Source organism: Schistocerca serialis, chromosome 3 (genome assembly GCF_023864345.2).
Source record: "Schistocerca serialis cubense isolate TAMUIC-IGC-003099 chromosome 3, iqSchSeri2.2, whole genome shotgun sequence".
NCBI lineage: Eukaryota > Metazoa > Arthropoda > Insecta > Orthoptera > Acrididae > Schistocerca > Schistocerca serialis.
This window is the reverse complement of record NC_064640.1, coordinates 986,681,574-986,699,315: the sequence shown is the minus strand read 5'-3', so window position 1 is coordinate 986,699,315 and position 17,742 is coordinate 986,681,574. Positions and strand designations below refer to the sequence as shown.

General features: G+C 35.1%; 1 protein-coding gene across 2 annotated transcripts in view; it reads right to left on the bottom strand.

The window, feature by feature from the left end:
• The window catches only part of LOC126471432 (glucoside xylosyltransferase 1), a 158,671-nt gene that overhangs the window by 16,009 nt on the left and 124,920 nt on the right, over window positions 1–17,742 (bottom strand). Inside the window, exons 6-8 of one of the 2 annotated variants that reach the window (XM_050099592.1) lie at window positions 14,462–14,634; window positions 10,906–10,987; window positions 1,625–1,890 (exon numbers count right to left, since the gene is read on the bottom strand). In XM_050099592.1, the coding sequence (XP_049955549.1) occupies window positions 1,829–1,890; window positions 10,906–10,987; window positions 14,462–14,634 (317 nt within the window). In that variant the 3' untranslated portion in view covers window positions 1,625–1,828. Of the gene's footprint in view, window positions 1–1,624; window positions 1,891–10,905; window positions 10,988–14,461; window positions 14,635–17,742 lie in introns of those variants that run through there. The other variant, XM_050099591.1, reaches the window with a different exon arrangement.

Below are 17,742 nucleotides of genomic sequence, written 5' to 3'. Positions count from 1 at the left end.
ATGTACTGGTTTCTGGTTTCCTCTCCCTTCCCCTTATCATAAACAACAACACAAACACAACACTATATTTCACATGAATTCATCAGAACTAAGAGTGAGACTAAGATATTCATCACACAAGTGGCTGAAGTGGTATTTAATCAAAGGATAGCACAAAGCTGTTGCTCACATGAAGCATCACCACATCATGACGACAACAATAATAATAGTAACAATTATAATCAAATTCAGATTCAAAAGACCTTTCAGCCTCTGAAATGTGTCACACAGCCATTTCTAAGATAGGAGTGGGCAAATTAACAGCAAAAACATTGAAATTCCGCTTTGTGGTATGTGATATCATGATCTGCTGTCCGGTCAGATTAGGTGCTCTAGGAGCCACCTCAGCATCAGAATGGTATGCCAGGTACTAGCTGTTCCAACTGAAAACTACAAGTTATGGTTGGATACAATAATCAACTGGCCATAATCACTATGGACTTTCCCATCAGTATATTGTATGCAAGTCAACAATAAAGCTTACAGAAAGTATGTAATAGGCAATTAAAATAAAAAGCTACCAAAGAATTATGCAAGTTTGATCAAGTTGTGATTTACGCCAATTTATACATTTCAGGTACATCATTTTAACACTGCACTTGTGTTAAACCTCACTGCACACACGATGAAAGCTTATGAAGTGTACGCACTACTGCCACAAGGCAGCATCTCTGTAGAAAATGAGAACATGATATTAAACAAGTACACAACAAAACCAGGAAATCTCGAGCTCTTTTTGATATTTGCATGCCTGATTGAAAAGTTGTAAAAAAGAGGTTCCTTGTCAATATATTTAACGCCAATGATGATGCTACAAAATACATGGAGGAGTAATATGTAATGTAGAAGGGAAATGACTTTTATTCAGTTAAAAAACTTGATATTAAAAGTGTTCCACTCTAAAAAAAATATCTTGCTTTACTACAACAGACAATTTCTATGATAACATCCTTTCTGAAACAAAGATTTGAACCAATTCCCCGTTTCACGAGTTTTGTAGTTGTCATATATTTCATTCTCATTTTATGCTTTCAATTTAGTTTTCCAGTCTGTCATTTCTAGTATATTCAGTGTTATTATTCCTTGCACCATACTCATCTCCAATTCTACTCAAAAATATATTGGTTATGTTAATTCCCACTGACAGAGGGCATTTTCACACATGGGGAGTACATGTCGTATCAGTGTGACTTTTCACTAACGCTCGACTTTTTTCCTTTTTACACGTCCCCTGCCATCCCACACCATCTTTACGAACACTCTACTAACTACGTGTAAATTAGAGTGTTAAGTGACTAGCTACTTCAAGAAATAATTTCTCCTTCTTTTATTTAACTAAAATTCAGGGCCTGCATAACACTAAGATAAGAGTTTTTGAAATTTTTAAATAATTAGTAACTATGCACGTTAGTTGAAACCTACCATGCTTAGCAGCCAATAATGTTGAACTCATACTGAAAAACTAACATCTGCAAGGATTATGGCTTATGGGATGCAAAGATCTTAGGAAAAAATACAAAAATGTATCAACAAAAGTGTAATAATATATTATTTCAATTTTAGAAGTCCAAAAATTGTTTAAATTTTCATGCAAGAATTCATACAAATTTCATATAAACAAATGTAATGAAAGATATTAGATGCAAATTCTCACACAAATCTATGCAGTGCATTTAAAGCAAAACAAACCAGGAAGGACAGACATGCTAATGAGGAAGGCATACTCCCTAAATTTATTTTAATAAGACAAGCATAAAAGACTTAACATTCATAAAATTACAGTGACTCACTAAATAATATCCATCAAATCACTGATGATACACTTAACATTCAGTAATGAAAATGCAAGACCTGTAACAGCACATGAAGAACCATCAGGTGCAAAGAATCATCGACACTTTACAAGATGCAGTCATTAACAAGCATGAGTTTCTGCCGCCAATCACAAAAAAAGATTGCACACACACACACACACACACACACACACACACACACACACACACACACACACAACTTAATCTAACTATCACAATATTGTCCAATAATACATTATTGTTAACAACAAAAATGATTAATGACTAGGATAAATGAAAGTATCATTATGCCTGATTGGGCTGACATTTCACAAACATTATGAGACGAAGCTGAAAACTTGTATTAAAGTTCTGATACATAATTTTTCAAACTGCATGACACAGTCAATTCAACATCATAAAAGATCCTGAAGTTAATAGTTATAACTGCAAAGTCAGATAAATACAAAGATTATTTTATTAAAAAAGCATATAAAATGCACAAAATTGTTTTGTATTGTGCTAATTTATCTTTTATTTGAAATATATTACCTTTGACATTCCTTGAAACAGAGTATATTACAGACAGATACATCAACATGTACAAATAGCAAACAGATTTGTGCTTCAACAATCTCTTCATCAATACACAGAGACAGTTTTGTATGATATTCACTAAAATGCAATTTGTTGCTTCAAGTTTCTCAGTCAGTAAAAACTGTGTTAGTGATCCCTGCATATATTTGATACGTAATATTGACTATACAGGTGTTTGGAAGAGCAAAAGGAAGGCACAGTGAAAGGATTTTTTTTCTGAACACTAATAATTTAAGCAACTAATTCACATCTTTCATTGCTACACTTTTCAGAATATATAGCACTGACTTCAGGCACAGACTGCTTTCAATTTGAAAGGCATAATTGGTTAGACATTGAAATAGCATTTTCTGAAGTACTAAACAGATTAGGAAAAAAGATTAAACGACTGACATAAACCAGTAACTTACTGATAGAGGGAAGAAGATGAACCATGTTATGAGTTGCACTGAACTGAAGACAGGCAATCAAATTTTGAGTCACAATTTATCCAAGTATGAAGTACATGCCATCTTTCCAGAGCATTGAGAAAATAGTCTTTCGTTAGGATGATTACTAGTGCTACAGATCTCACGTTTTCTTCTCCTCTGATAATAGATACGAAATATTTATAAGCCACTTTCGACACGCAGCTGTAGTGAATTTGGTGAGGATATGGACAAAAGTCTACACAGTTTAGAGGCCATGGTGATTAACAATGTGACAGTTATGAGTGTAGTAATTTCCAATATAGATGTAGTTAATTCCAGAACAGGGCACAGTATCCCTTATCTTCCCCTATACATGTGAAAGGGCTTTTATATATACTTAACAGCAAAAAAACTGGCCAGGATAAATCACAGCCAGAGTTAAAATCTTGCATTGAAAGAAATGAGATGAAACATAACAGTTTTCCAATTTACATTTAACATATGTGGCAAAAAATTTCCTTGGAATTATTATAAACCTTATCAAGTAAACGGAATACACTGTTATTTTCTAGAAATAACTGAATAAATAGAAGTGGGTGTATGGGAGGGCCTCTGCAAGTGAACGACCCACACCTAGACACGTCCCTACTATAAAAATTTAGACATATCCCTCAGTTTTTAGAACATACATTAACTTCCCATTGCAGGTCTTATGATATAACCAAATGTCACATGTTGTGGCCTCTTGAGCATTCAAAATATTCAAAGGCAGTGACCACTTTTAATTTCTTTTCAAATTAAACAAATTATTATACCAAGAAAAAAAAAAAAAAAAAAAAAAAAAAAAAAAAAAAAAAAAAAAAAAAAAAAAGAAAAAGATTTATCTGAGGCGGTAATTACAATCTGTTATTAAAAGCCAACCTGTCATATGAACCACTAAGTTATGAAGACACTATATTGGCCACTCCCATGGTCATCAATTTCTTGCTACTCTTACATCTTTCCCACATCTATAATTCTTGGAAGCAGATGTACAGGTTGCAGTTGGTGTTGAGAAATGGGGACGGGCAGGCAGACAGACCTTTTTGTGGCATATAAAGAAAGTAAATCTCCTTCAATTATGCACACAATTACAAGTCATTTTTACTTTTATAAGTAGTACTGCACACTCTCTAATATGAGTGGCTCATGTGTGTCAAGGGGAGTAGCTGAAATTTCACCTCTGCACAAATTTTTTGCTGTCACATTTACTCTTCATCCCTCTTTTGATCCATGACTAAATTCATTTCTAATAGTGGCTCTCTTTCTATTTTATGTCATTTTTATTATTGGTCTGTGTTGTGTTTCATTTTCTAGTACTGATAAACAACATCAAGACAATATCAAGCAATGAAAAACTTATCAAACTGCTCTTTCCTGGAATATTAAATGGTCACTTGTGGCATATACAATACGACTAACTTCTGCAGCAACTTATATTCATAACATGTTTAGTTTGTTGAGCAACAAGTCAGTTACAATGTCCATATCAAAGCCAAATAAATTATACAAATATACACTAGTATTCAATTTAAAAACAGATCCTCACTTCACCTGCAATAAGAACCTGTCTGTACAGTCATAAATTTGTTTGATGTAATTATGAATAGGCACACACAATATCCATACTAAATGCTTATCTAAAGGAAAGGCTTCAAATCCCAATAACACACCAGAAAATTTTAAAAACAGCTGTGCTGAAACAATTGAATTGAATACAGACTTAAGTAGAATAATATTGTCTGAAGGTTGTGCTCAGTGCTACTACATAGCCAAAACATCCAAAATAATTGACCATTGCTACTGTTGTGTTCTGCTATTTCTGTCTTAGTTCATATTCTGGAAGCATCAACTCACCAACAGGTTATATGAGTGATTGCACACTTGTTGCAAATCATTATTTCACAAAATCACTTTACTTCAAATTTGTATCTACACTGTGACACATTCCTTGTCCAGTGGCAGCAATCATTGCAAGTAAATATAAAATCACACAAATTCTATTATAATAATAGAGCAGACTCCAATTTGCACAGTCCACATGAAAATAGAACAATACCTACTCTTTTACTAAATAGTTTACATTTTGGGCTGTGGCTTAATTTGATACAGATGAGATCAACAGAGGTACCTGCAGTAGAAGATTTATTGAAGAATAGTTATGAATGACACACTTCCAAATTTACCATTACTAACAATACTGAAAACATAGTTGGTGTTTTAAAATAAAAACTGAAGATAATACCTCAGAAGGTAGTCATTGCATCTTTAATTGCTGGAAACAGCAATATGTCTGCTGTAGAAAGGCAGCATTTTATCATATAAGAAATAAGTGATCTTGTTTTATTACTTAGCGAAGAATACAGTCGAAATCATGTTATATGGGTCATCTTCATATATAACACCAGAACACAAGTCTACTGCTACACCACACATCAGATGATATCACTGGTAGTAACAGTGCTGTATTTTAGTGTTACGTTTGAGGATGGCCCAATTTGGTCGAAGCCACTCATAACAGTTACTAAAACTTCATCTAGGCAGCTTTCTTCATTATCAGTTTCTGCTATAGTTGTGGAAAAAAGTATATCAAGGAAAAAGTACGAAAAGGTGAAGGATGTATTAAATATTTCAGAATGTTAGGTAAAAAAAAAAAGTTACATATAACTGAAAATTCATCCCTTCCAATAGAGAAGCTGTATTAGTCAATGAAGCCAGAGCTTGCATGGGGTAGGTTATGTGCTAGTCACACGAGTCAGTGGGTGTAATAAACGGTGCACGAAGGCCTGACAAGGCGTTAGATCAGGTATAAAGTTGCTCAACATAAAGTAAGAGAATTGTAGACTAAAGCCTTCGTGAATGAACTGGTTAATGGATTTTGAACTCTGATAGTACTAGCTCAGATGAGATGAGAATTTATCACATATGACTGCAGCTACGAGTGGTCAGTGGTGAAACTTCAAGAACTTCAGATTCTGAATGTTCACAATTTTTAATGAGAATTTTAAAAATGCTTTTGATTCCATGAAGTTATCTTGGTAAGCCACATGTTTTGTAATTCTCTTAATAACAGTCTATAATTTTGGTTCTGACAGTCATTTCCAAAAAGTCAACTATAGGCTAACTCACTACTTTTCACTGCTTAAAAGTTGGGAACTGATGTTGCTCAACGTCTTCTCATTTGGTTTAGTATTCACTATACTATCAAATCCTTTATAGTATCTTAAAGTGCTGAAATGCAAATATATTTGTTTGCTCTTATTTTTAACTGCCAGATGAATTGCAAAATGCAAACTACAATCACAGTTCAATGTCTTATATATGTCATTAGAGCCCATTAGGAAGAAAATAGGAGCAGGAATGGGCAAGATCAGTTTAAGGAAACTTACTTTTTCCGTTTTCATTTTTGTATCTACCAGAAACAGTTTAAAAATCCATGAAAAACTAGAATGTTCAACCAGAAAAATGCTTGAAGACCTGAACAATTTAGAAAGGGATTCACTTTTAAACTGATTAGCTGAACTGAAGTTCATTATGCAATTATAGCAGGCCATAAATGAAAACTCTCCATAGGAGAAAGATTGCCAAGATATATGACAGCACTTTGTTATTAATCTGCTAATTATATTTTGTTATTTGAGTTTTACAGTATTCTGCTAATTTCACGCATTATTTCAGGTGAATATAAATACTTTTACGTATGCTTTTTCAAAAATGAGCCAGTGCCTGGATACTGATCACTATGCAAATACTTTGTTTCCATTAACCATCAGGTACATTATTTATGAGCAGTGCACTAATATGTGCTTATATTAATGATAAAGAAACTATTACTAGTATTGCTATTACTAATACTACTATGACTATTTGACGGTGTCCATGGTGGTGATCAATACAATCTAATATCTACGGGAAAAACCTGCAATTTTTGGTTTTCACATGCATCTAAGTTTAAAACTTTTCAAAATATTTTCTTTAACAATTCTCTCTTAAAAATATGGTGCTCTGTAAACAAACAAAGACACACACACACACACACACACACACACACACACACACACACACTCTTTTTCTGAAACAAATCTTCTCTTCAGTTATTCACCATGCAGTGTTACGACGCTTTTGTAGCAGGTTATAATTGTGTATCGACTGAGACTTCAAGTTAAGCATCTGATTGTGTGTCAAATTGACATGGGGTCATTAGAATTCAATGGGTTAGTTCATAGCAATAATTATTACAATCACTGGCACATTAACTGTGCACAGTTATAAGGGCCTTCTATTGAGTATTTTTGAGATTCAAGATTCATATTATAATGCTCATCTAAAAGGCCTCAAAGTCTTAGGTCCACCACACCATTAGATTTGCAAGAAGTAACACACAAGAAGAACAGAAATTGTGAAACAATATCTGGAGACCTCACATAACATGCTCATTATGTCACACTGTCACAGACATGATGTACAGACAGAACCTGTTAGGTTACTAATACCGTCTTCAGACATTGCATAATGGTAGAGTTGGCAGATGAACATGGAGAGATGGAATTAACAAAGAGAACACACAGCAGCAGCCATCATCAATGGGCACTGATAGCCACACACAAACGTTTGACGCAAGTCTGCAGTCCTTGGGGTTAGGAATTCACATTTCTGGAAGCTAATGAGACCTTATTTCTGTGATTATGTACAAATTATGCACAGGTTTCTGACTGACAACTTAAGTCAACATTTGTTCTCAAATATGGGAATAATTTTCATGATTGTAATGACATTCAGATTTCCTCTCCATTCATAGCCAACTGGTAAATGTGGGAAACCCCACCCACACAACTACAATTTTTAATTTAAAGGCAATGAATCATGAATGTTAGATTGAGTCCACATTTGGTGTTAGTTCAAGACAAAATTTTGGCCTTCCCCCCCCCCCCCCCCCCCCTCTCTCTCTCTCTCTCTCTCTCTCTCTCTCTCTCTCTCTCACACACACACACACACACACACACACACACACACACAGCGAGAGAGAGAGAGAGAGAGAGAGAGAGAGAGAGAGAGAGAGAGGGGGGGGGGGAAGGGAGGGGGAGGTGGAGAGGGGGGAGAGAGGTGAGAGGGGGGAGGTGGAGAGGGGGGAGAGAGGGGAGATGGGGGAGGTGGAGAGGGGCGAGAGGGCGGAGAGGGCGGAGAGGGCGGAGAGGGGGGAGAGGGGGGAGAGGGGGGAGGGGGGGGGAGGGGGGAGGGGGGAGGGGGAGGGGGAGAGGGGGAGGTGGAGAGGGGGAGAGAGAGGGGAGGGGGAGAGAGAAAGAGAGAGAGAAGGAGGGGGGTGGATGAGAGAGATTTAGCTGAGGTACTGTAAATGTTTCCTATTACTACTTATGTCAGGTGATCTGTGCCTTATTTTCAAATTAAAATAATTCAACTGATGTCCAGGGACTATTTCTCTGAGCAAGATCTACGACCATCCAAGCCACATCATTCAGCATATTACACTATTTTCTATGACATAAATCTCTCTTAAATCTATATTGCCATTTCAGAAAGGCCAAAATATTTTTCTGTAGTATGTTTACACAAAAGTTCATTTTATCACAGAAATTAATATACAGGAAAGTGGACATAACTACAACATGTTGAGAAAAAAGTAATATTGATGATATTAATGACAATAATATGGCACTGTGACATTTGCTACATCGAGTGACAACTTAATAATAATTGAGAAATTGCATGGTTTATTCATCTCATTGTATGTTTGATGGGGCAATACAATATGTATAATTTCGTCCATTGAATATCTTAGCTTCCAAATACTGTACCTCAGTATTGAAGCAGTCTGATACTATTATAGGAATTTATTGACTGAAAATGTAGAAACCTAACTCTATTATACATTTTGTTCTTTTAAGGTATTGCTGAGAGCCCATAAATGGTATTATTTTACTTTTTCTGTAAGGCATGTCCAAGCATAATCACTGTCTGAATAGACAATATGAGGATGTAAGTGGAGCAAATTTAAGACGGAAAACGCTAATTTCATGCATCACATGGCAAAGTCATGACATGCCTTTAAAAAAAGTGCTATCATTGGTTAGGGCACATGAAAGTGAGTTAGAGTGGGGAGCAGGTGGAGGGAACATTTTCGATTAGATAGTATATTGGGATTGTTTTTGGGCTTGACAATTCTTTCATAATAGTTCCAATACAGTGATTATTTCTAGACTGTGTAGAATTTCCAATAACTTTCCATCTTCACGGCTATCAGTTATTATAGTCACAAAACAACATATTATAATTCAATACACTGATTTTTTAAATGTAGTGTAGCTTTCTTGTCTTATTCAATTACACAGTTTGGTACTTTTAAAATGCTCAGTTTTTAATTGAAACTGAAATTTTTGAGAAGCAAAGTTAAAAAACTTATTATGGTAGAATGCTCCACTGATGAATGATCATTAGGGATCAATCACAAGCTGTGGTTACAAAGGATGGAAACAGAACTCATCTTGGCACTGGCCTTAAATGATTTAAGGAGAGTGTTGACAACTTAAATTTGGGTGACCTGACTCACTCTCGTGCACCATATCATACAATGAACATGAATTAACCAATAAAAATAAAGACTTGACATATATCCAGAAGGGAAACTGAAAACACAAGAGCAAAGAGTAATGCTATATCTGCATATTATAACTAACATCTGTTACTGCAGTACCTTTAACATAATCAATCAACTCTTGCAAAAATACTTTCCTAACAAACAAAGGCAACTGCAGAAAATTGCCGACCCCCCCCCCCCCTCCCCGGGACAACAACCATGACTGCAATATTAATTAAATAGATACTGTGCATTAAATTATGATGAATGCTTTTACAACAGAATAACTGAATTTGTAACCACAAAATACAGCTCATAAATTTAAAATTTAAAGTAATCCAACACACTATTCAGTGTGTTCTATTCATTGCTCACATGTTTGTTTTAAGTCATACAAACTCTAATCTTTTTACAACAATATTTTGCAGCAAGTTACAAAATTTATCATCTGGTGTCTTCTTAGAAGCACAGTAGATTTAACTAGTCTTCACAAAACGCTGAAGAAATATTCCAATTGTACAACACAATTAGTTCTGAACACATTTTTTTCCTTGTTAACCTTATAGGAACTAAGAAATTTTGGATTAGGCACATCATTAAGTCCTATCACACACCATATAACCAGCTAGAAATCTTTAGAAAACTGCTAAATACTGCTGTAAATTGTAATCAACTTCACAAGGAGGAGTAGCAGAGAAAATGTGAACCTCCTACAGGGTTACCTTCTAGTCAAGTCATGGCAAATGCAAAAAAGTAACAAGTTGAGATTCTCATTATTGCAATAACATGCAACTTGTCTGACGAATCATTATCAGTAGCATCGCTGGGAACTAAATGTGTGATTTGAAAATGGAGGAGAAGTCATGTTTTGAGAGCTGAAAGTATAGTCTACAGGGTTCAGTATAGCACCTCAGAACTCTCTCTAGCAATAGCACTGTATAGCATGTGTATTAGTATGTAATTTTTTGGTGTTAGTTGTCTTACAACTATACATTATTGATGCTAGTTTTTCATCTGGTGTCCTTGTTTTGAAACAGAATTCATTTACAGCCCTCCCCCACCTTCAACACTCACATTTTCATGCCAACAAAATCTAGCACCATCATTGGTCAATGGTTGTCAGACAAGTTATGACTATCGACAGTCCTCTGTCACCAATGGTTAATTTTCTGTCATAATTTTTGCACATTTACAATCACATAAAAATTTAAAGTATACACGAAAACACATTAAAGACATTAATACAATATTGCAACTAAAGGAACTTCATCAACTGACAGAATCAAACATCTGTTCAGAAAAGAGGTAACAATTCTAGATTAAAAACATAAAATTAGTTTTAAATGTTTCATCTAGATAATCATCATCTGTTATCTTAAATCAATTTTCTGAAAATATCTCTGCAGAGATTTTGTGAATATGTGTTTCACTTTACCACAGTTTGATGATGACGCTAGTTCCAAGTAGTTCTTAATGGGTAAATAAAGATTTGTGTGAGGATCTGTCCCCAGCTGATACTGAAAAATAAAAATACAGAAATATCAGTGCGTCTGTCTAATTTTTTCATGATTTTGACTAAGCTTGATCTCAATCAAACAGCAGTAATGAAACCTGCATTTCAGTTGTCTATTAAAATGTGTGGTACTCCTTTCAAACTACTCATATTAATCATATAGATAAAGTATACACAAACTCGAAAATTGTAAAATTAAATTTGCACACACACAAATAAGTTTCAAAAGTAACTTATACTATCAGTGAAAGCTGAAATCTAATCGCTATGAAAATAATAAAATAGTTTATGGTGCCCAAGTTTTTACAATCACAAGCTTCCTCATAGATAATCTTAGCGAAAAAAATGTGCCAGAAGGTTATGGTGAGACATAAAGGCAATATGAAGAGAAGAAGAGCAAGTTCAGTGTTGGACACTGTTCCATGCAAAACACAGTAAGCAACACAATTTGACAAAATGGTGACCGTACAAATCCGGGAAAGCTTTTTAACCATGACTGGGTAGAATTAAATTTTTGGATTAGTTTTGAGAAGCTGTTTCGAAATATTGATAATTCAACTTCTAGTACAGACACCAAGTTTTTCCTAAAAAGTTAAAAAAAGCTTTGATCAAACTCAACAAGAATGTTTATATGAGTGGTAGCTATGAGGTGCACTCTACCATTCATGAATTTCTTGGACGTCATATTACTAGAAAGAAAGAGAAGTGAGGTGATTGCCAAGAATTTTTAGAGTTAACTTGGGGCATTCCAAAGAACAGGAGATTGTTTTGCATGGCAGGAGCTGCACTCGTATAAGATAGATGACAAAGGCAGTTTTCACATCCACGATCATGTTTGGTTTTACGAGGAATATGCATTTTTCTCGCTTGAAAGTATGTATAAATCTGACTTCTGTCACTATAAGCAATTCAAGCCCCCTTGAAATAATTCCCTATTAACTGGTCATCTTGAATCTTGATTTGAAATCAGTAACACTGCTGCAAAAATTTTTTCAGCCATCTCTACTTAATTCCTGCAACTGACTCTACCCTTATTTTATGATGTTGTTTGAATGGTAGTTAAGGCAAACATGATGAAAGTTTTGATGCAAGCAGACAGAGATGAAGAAGAGGAAGAAGAAAAATCAGTGTGATAAATTGTGCATGAAAGATATTTTCATTCCCTTACAAACACGAGTCCTAATTTTTGTAACTCTTAGTATGAAAAAATTTCTTCAGATAACATGTTGTTGTTGTTGTGGTCTTCAGTCCTGAGACTGGTTTGATGCAGCTCTCCATGCTACTCTATCCTGTGCAAGCTTTTTCACCTCCCAGTACCTACTGCAACCTACATCCTTCTGAATCTGCTTAGTGTATTCATCTCTTGGTCTCCCTCTACGATTTTTACCCTCCACGCTGCCCTCCAATACTAAATTGGTGATCCCTTGATGCCTCAGAACATGTCCTACCAACCGATCCCTTCTTCTGGTCAAGTTGTGCAAGATAACATATCGACAGTAAATTCCTCGACAAAGTCCCTATGACACACATGGACAATCCTGGTTACAATACAAAAATTGAAAAATGTCCAGAAAATGTTAGTTGTGTGTAGCACGACACATCAAACCTATCATGGATCATTCTCACAAGCAAAGAAACTGAGAAACAACTTATTTTGCAGATCATTGCTGGTGAGTATAAAAATACTCAATGGCTACTAAATCCTTTCTTATGACAAAATTATGTCCAAATTCTATTCCCTTACATCATGTTTTGATTCAACATAAGATAGTCATTTTACTGAATTTGTGTGCATTATTAGAAGAAAAAAATTCTTAAAATTTTAACACTTTTCAGGAAATTCTGTAAAATATTTTTTGGGAACTTTGATTTACAATAATGATTTTAACAAGTGCATTGTGTGTCCCCACAAATTTCTCTTTGAGTAAAAAAAATAAATTGTGGGGATGGAAGGAATATACAACTTTTGAACAGTTATATGTAGGGCTAGACTATTTTCAAACTTCTAGGCATTTCTTACCGAGTACATATTTTGTGCTGTTTTCTGTTGTTGAATGGAGAATATTAAGCAACATTTTACTTTTTGGAAAATTACCTGTACCTATGGACCATCCCGGTATGCAGTCTCTATCAACAAACTTGGTCACTGGGTTGTGTTACGGGACCACTTTTTCAGAAATGGTCACATAGCATAAGTAAAATAATAATGAAAGACCCATTTAATCAGAATATTTAATCAATGCCAAGTAATATGATACGTAATGGTACAAGTGATTGTCAGTAACTGATTAATGTAACATTACTCTTCATTTACTCTTTGATTCTGATTTGCATGCCTCATATAAATCATAGTATTTTGAAAGAACATTTAAGTTGTTGCAGAAGCACCCAGACTGCCAGGGTAGTAAAGTAAAGTAGGCTGCCATCCTTGGAGTAGTTTTCGCAGAAGGATGCACCAAGAGAGGCACAAGTCAGTGGTTCATAGGCCACTGGACAGCCTTTTGTAATGTCACCCTGGGGCATCTGTAGTATGTTAGATAATCACAGATAAGATACCCCATGGTGGCAGCAGTCAGCAGCCAGCACCCGCAGAATCAAAATGTATAGATGAAAGTAAGTGTAAAAATTATGTAACGAAAGGCCTGAATGCTCGACCTCATGTTTAAACTTACCATTAGACCATAACCCCTTACAGCACAGGACTGCACGAGTGGAAAAATGGCTCCACTTCTACAAACTGTTACAGCCTTCAGAGTTGGCAGTTTGTACATATTGCTGGACTTAGCAATATTTACTATCACATTATGTGGCTGACTAAGTTAATTACTGCAATGGCCGGTAAATGACCAGGTTTTTTCTATCTTCAAGACTGTGCTATAGAATAGCATTTGGTTGGTTGCGTGTCTGTCTACCTTGTGTACCTTCTTTTAGAGACTCATCGGGAAACAACAAACAAACAAACACACACACACACACACACACACACACACACACACACACACACACACACACACACACACACACACCTATTTTTTCAAGATAGTTGTTTTTGTTTAGTTTTATGTCATCTTTTTTGAAAATGCCCTTGCTTACAAGCTAAGAACTATATTACTTTAGTTAAAATTTGCAGTATTTTTTAGTGTGGGGCAACATCTTAATTTCTGCTTTACCTTACTTTTGCCGCTGTCAAGCTCAAAATTTAGCTTAATAATATGTTGTACTATCTGGGCATTTATTGCACTCTTCATAATGTTATGGAGAATCACCGCTTCCACCTTGTACAACAGCAGCTATTCACAAGCATTTACTGATCTCCTACCTACATGAAAATTCCAATTTAAATTTGATTTACCTTTGTCATTACACATTGGCGGCTTGGTTGATTCAGATTTACACTTTGTTTTGTTGTTTTTGTCGTTTCCCTATTCTCCATATTTCTGAATACTAGGTTTTATTGTTATAAATATTTGGAACTTACTTCTTCCATTGCAGTATAGAGTGCATGGAAAGGTGGTTGTTTCTCAGAGTGAAAGCTCCCTCGACTTCCATGCAGTACAGCAACACCTTCCTCATCAGCACTATGGCACACACTCATGTACATACAGTGATCTGGACGATAATTATACCGACATGGGTATACGTACAGTTTATCTGGAAAATACATATGCAAAGCGATAATTAATTAACAATAAGAGGATAAATAATTTTAGTAAAATATACAAAAATCTTTTAGATACTGTTGTGAATGTCACATATTTTTATATACATATGCACCAACAAAAGATAAAAATACAACTCAGAAAGACCACACAGAAATTTTTTGGCAAATTGTGTCACGTACCTTAGATCATATTTCACTGAAAAACACAGTAATACTACTTGTAGATTTTAAAGCACAATTTGGCAAAGAACGAGCACAAATTCTTAGCAGGAAAACTCCATGCACATACGGAAAAAGACCAACGTCTGTGCAGACCCCATAACATAGTACTTACATCTACATTCTTTCAAGAACTTCCTAGAAAACTTACTACATAGGTATCACCCAAATATTAAATAACAAAATGACGCCAGCTGGTATTTTCTGTGCCCTATTTAAGCCATTTGACTGTGTGAACCACAATATCATCCTAGATAAACTGAGGTTTTATGGAAATTATGATAAAGCCAACCAATGGATAATATCATACCTAACTAAAAGAATGCAAGACATTTTACGTAGTTGTTCAAGCAATGTAATCTGGGGAGTAATTACATATGGAATTTCCTGAGGCTCAGCCTTTGGTCTACCATTGTTCTTCGTGTATGTAGACTATCTTCCATTTGACATACAACAAGCAGAATTAGTTCTTTTTGTGGATGACACTGTTGGTGTAATCAATCCAAGCATATGTACAGCAACAGAAGATACGGCAAACAAAGTGCCTAAAAATTTCATTGACTGGTTTTTTGCAGTCTCACTCTCAGTTTTAAAAAGAGCACCATACTCAGTTCTGCACATCTAGAAGTACTACAACAGTGGCAAGAGTAACACACAGTGAGGAAATAATAAACAGAGTGGAATCTTCCAAATTTTTGTGTGTCCATGCTGATGAGCATGTAACCTGAAAAAAGTATGTTTTAGAACTCCTAAAACAATGTAGTTCAGCCATATTGGGGTAAGACAGATCAGCAAGTTGACATATTTTGCAAACTTTCATTCAATAATGTCATATGGAATAATGAAAGAATGTCTTCATTGCTCAACAAAATGCTATAAGAATAATATGTGGTGTTCATCCATGATCATCTTGGAGACATCTGTTTAAGGAGTTGGACATTCTGACTACTGCTTCACTGTATGTTTACTCCCTCACCAAGTTCGTTGTAAATAATCCCTTGCAGTTCTCAATGGACAATGATGTACATAACTACAATACCAGAAGGAAAAATGCCATTCATTACTTCACACTAATGTTGTCTTTAGCACAAAAAGGGGTGCACAATGTCACAACTAAAATATTTGACCACTTACCCAATGATATAAAACATCAGACTACAGCAAAGTAAAATTTGGAAACAAAACCAAAAAAGCTTCTCCTTGACAATTCCTATTCCATAGAAGAATTTCTATCACTGTAATGTATAAAAGGAAGTGGGTAGGAATTAATAACATCTGTAGATTTAATAATAATATTAATAATAATAAACAAAAATTCATAGATGTTCAGTATGTAGCCACATTTACAAATTAATTTACAATGTAAATGTAAAATGACACATCCCACATAATTTATCATGCAAATTATCCATTGAACATGAAACAAAGTAAGTAACAAAACTAACTCACCCACCAAATCCAATTTGTAGGGGAAAAAATTTAATCATGTTGCTATCAATAGACACTGTGCAATGGAGGTATTCAATGTAAAAATTGCTGAGAGTACCAATTTCGATTCAGGCCACTATCTACCTAGCATTAAATTCGAAGTAAGATAAGTATTTAGAAAAAAGAACCAATACCAACCAAAAAAGTTTGACATACAGAAATTGTCTACAGTATACCTAAATTGTAATACTTTCCATTTTAAGGACTGGAGGTAGGAGTTGTTAAGATAACTTTTACAAATATTTTAGCATACAGCCACTAATATTAAGAAAATAATCCTCAACGATGAGTTTCTTGAGTCAAGCTCCCATCATTATCTGTCTAAGTTAATCCTACATGGACATGCCCTTCAAAAACAAACTAGGTCAAAATATAAAAACAAATAAAATTATATGTACATGAAGTCTTTGTCTTACTTTAAAAATGGCAACACCAGATTCTCTGTTCCTCTTATCCACATTACTGCCCATCCACCAAAGTGTTCCTTCTGCAGAGTGATAAGCATATGTCACATACGCTGCCTCTCCATGCACCACTAGTTCAGAAACATGTGGACAGCTCTGAGAGACTGCATTGAGTTATCAGCCATTCCATAACATTCCAAAGATGTTACGAAGGACATGGAGAGAGACCACACCAATGGTTATCTATGCAAAGTCATTCACATTCACTGTGCTAACATCAACCTTGAAAAAGGTTCAGAAGCCACTGGAAAAGGTGTTACCATCATTGCCAGTTTGTATATTAAGTACATTATCAACTTTAACCCGATAGATTGCTATTTCAAGTTGCTCAAGAAGTCAAGTTCCTTTCCTTTCTTATCTACATGGAAGTTCTCTCCTATGCCTTTCAGGGTGTGACTACTGTCATACATATACTTGGCAACCACCAATCTGCTGCAGCTGCCCAATATAAAAGCGTGCATTGTGTGACACGAAATATATACGTTCCTTTTCCCAATATTAGTGGTTCTATGCTAAAGAATTTATAACTAATACCTAAATGTTATGGTCAACTTCAAAAAGACATTATTCAGATGACTCTCAGGGTTGCCCCAACTTTCCAAAGATGAAATTCCCTGGTATTTTCCTTATCTCCAGATAAGTTTTAGCGTTTTCCCCTGACACATTTTGAGATCTCTAGGGTAGGTAAAGACATAAGTTGACAAAAAATGTAAGGACTTCGTATTTCTTCCTTGTGTGAGCAAAAATCTGCAGTACTAACATCAACATCTTTTGTAATGAACTGTTTTCATATGGAGAGAGCAATCCAAATGGTGTGTTTCATTAAGACCACTGTTGTTATTTTATTTCAGTAAAACAAAACACATTTGGTGACAAAAATACGCATTTCCGTGGAATTGCATAACAGATTTAAAATACCTTCACTCA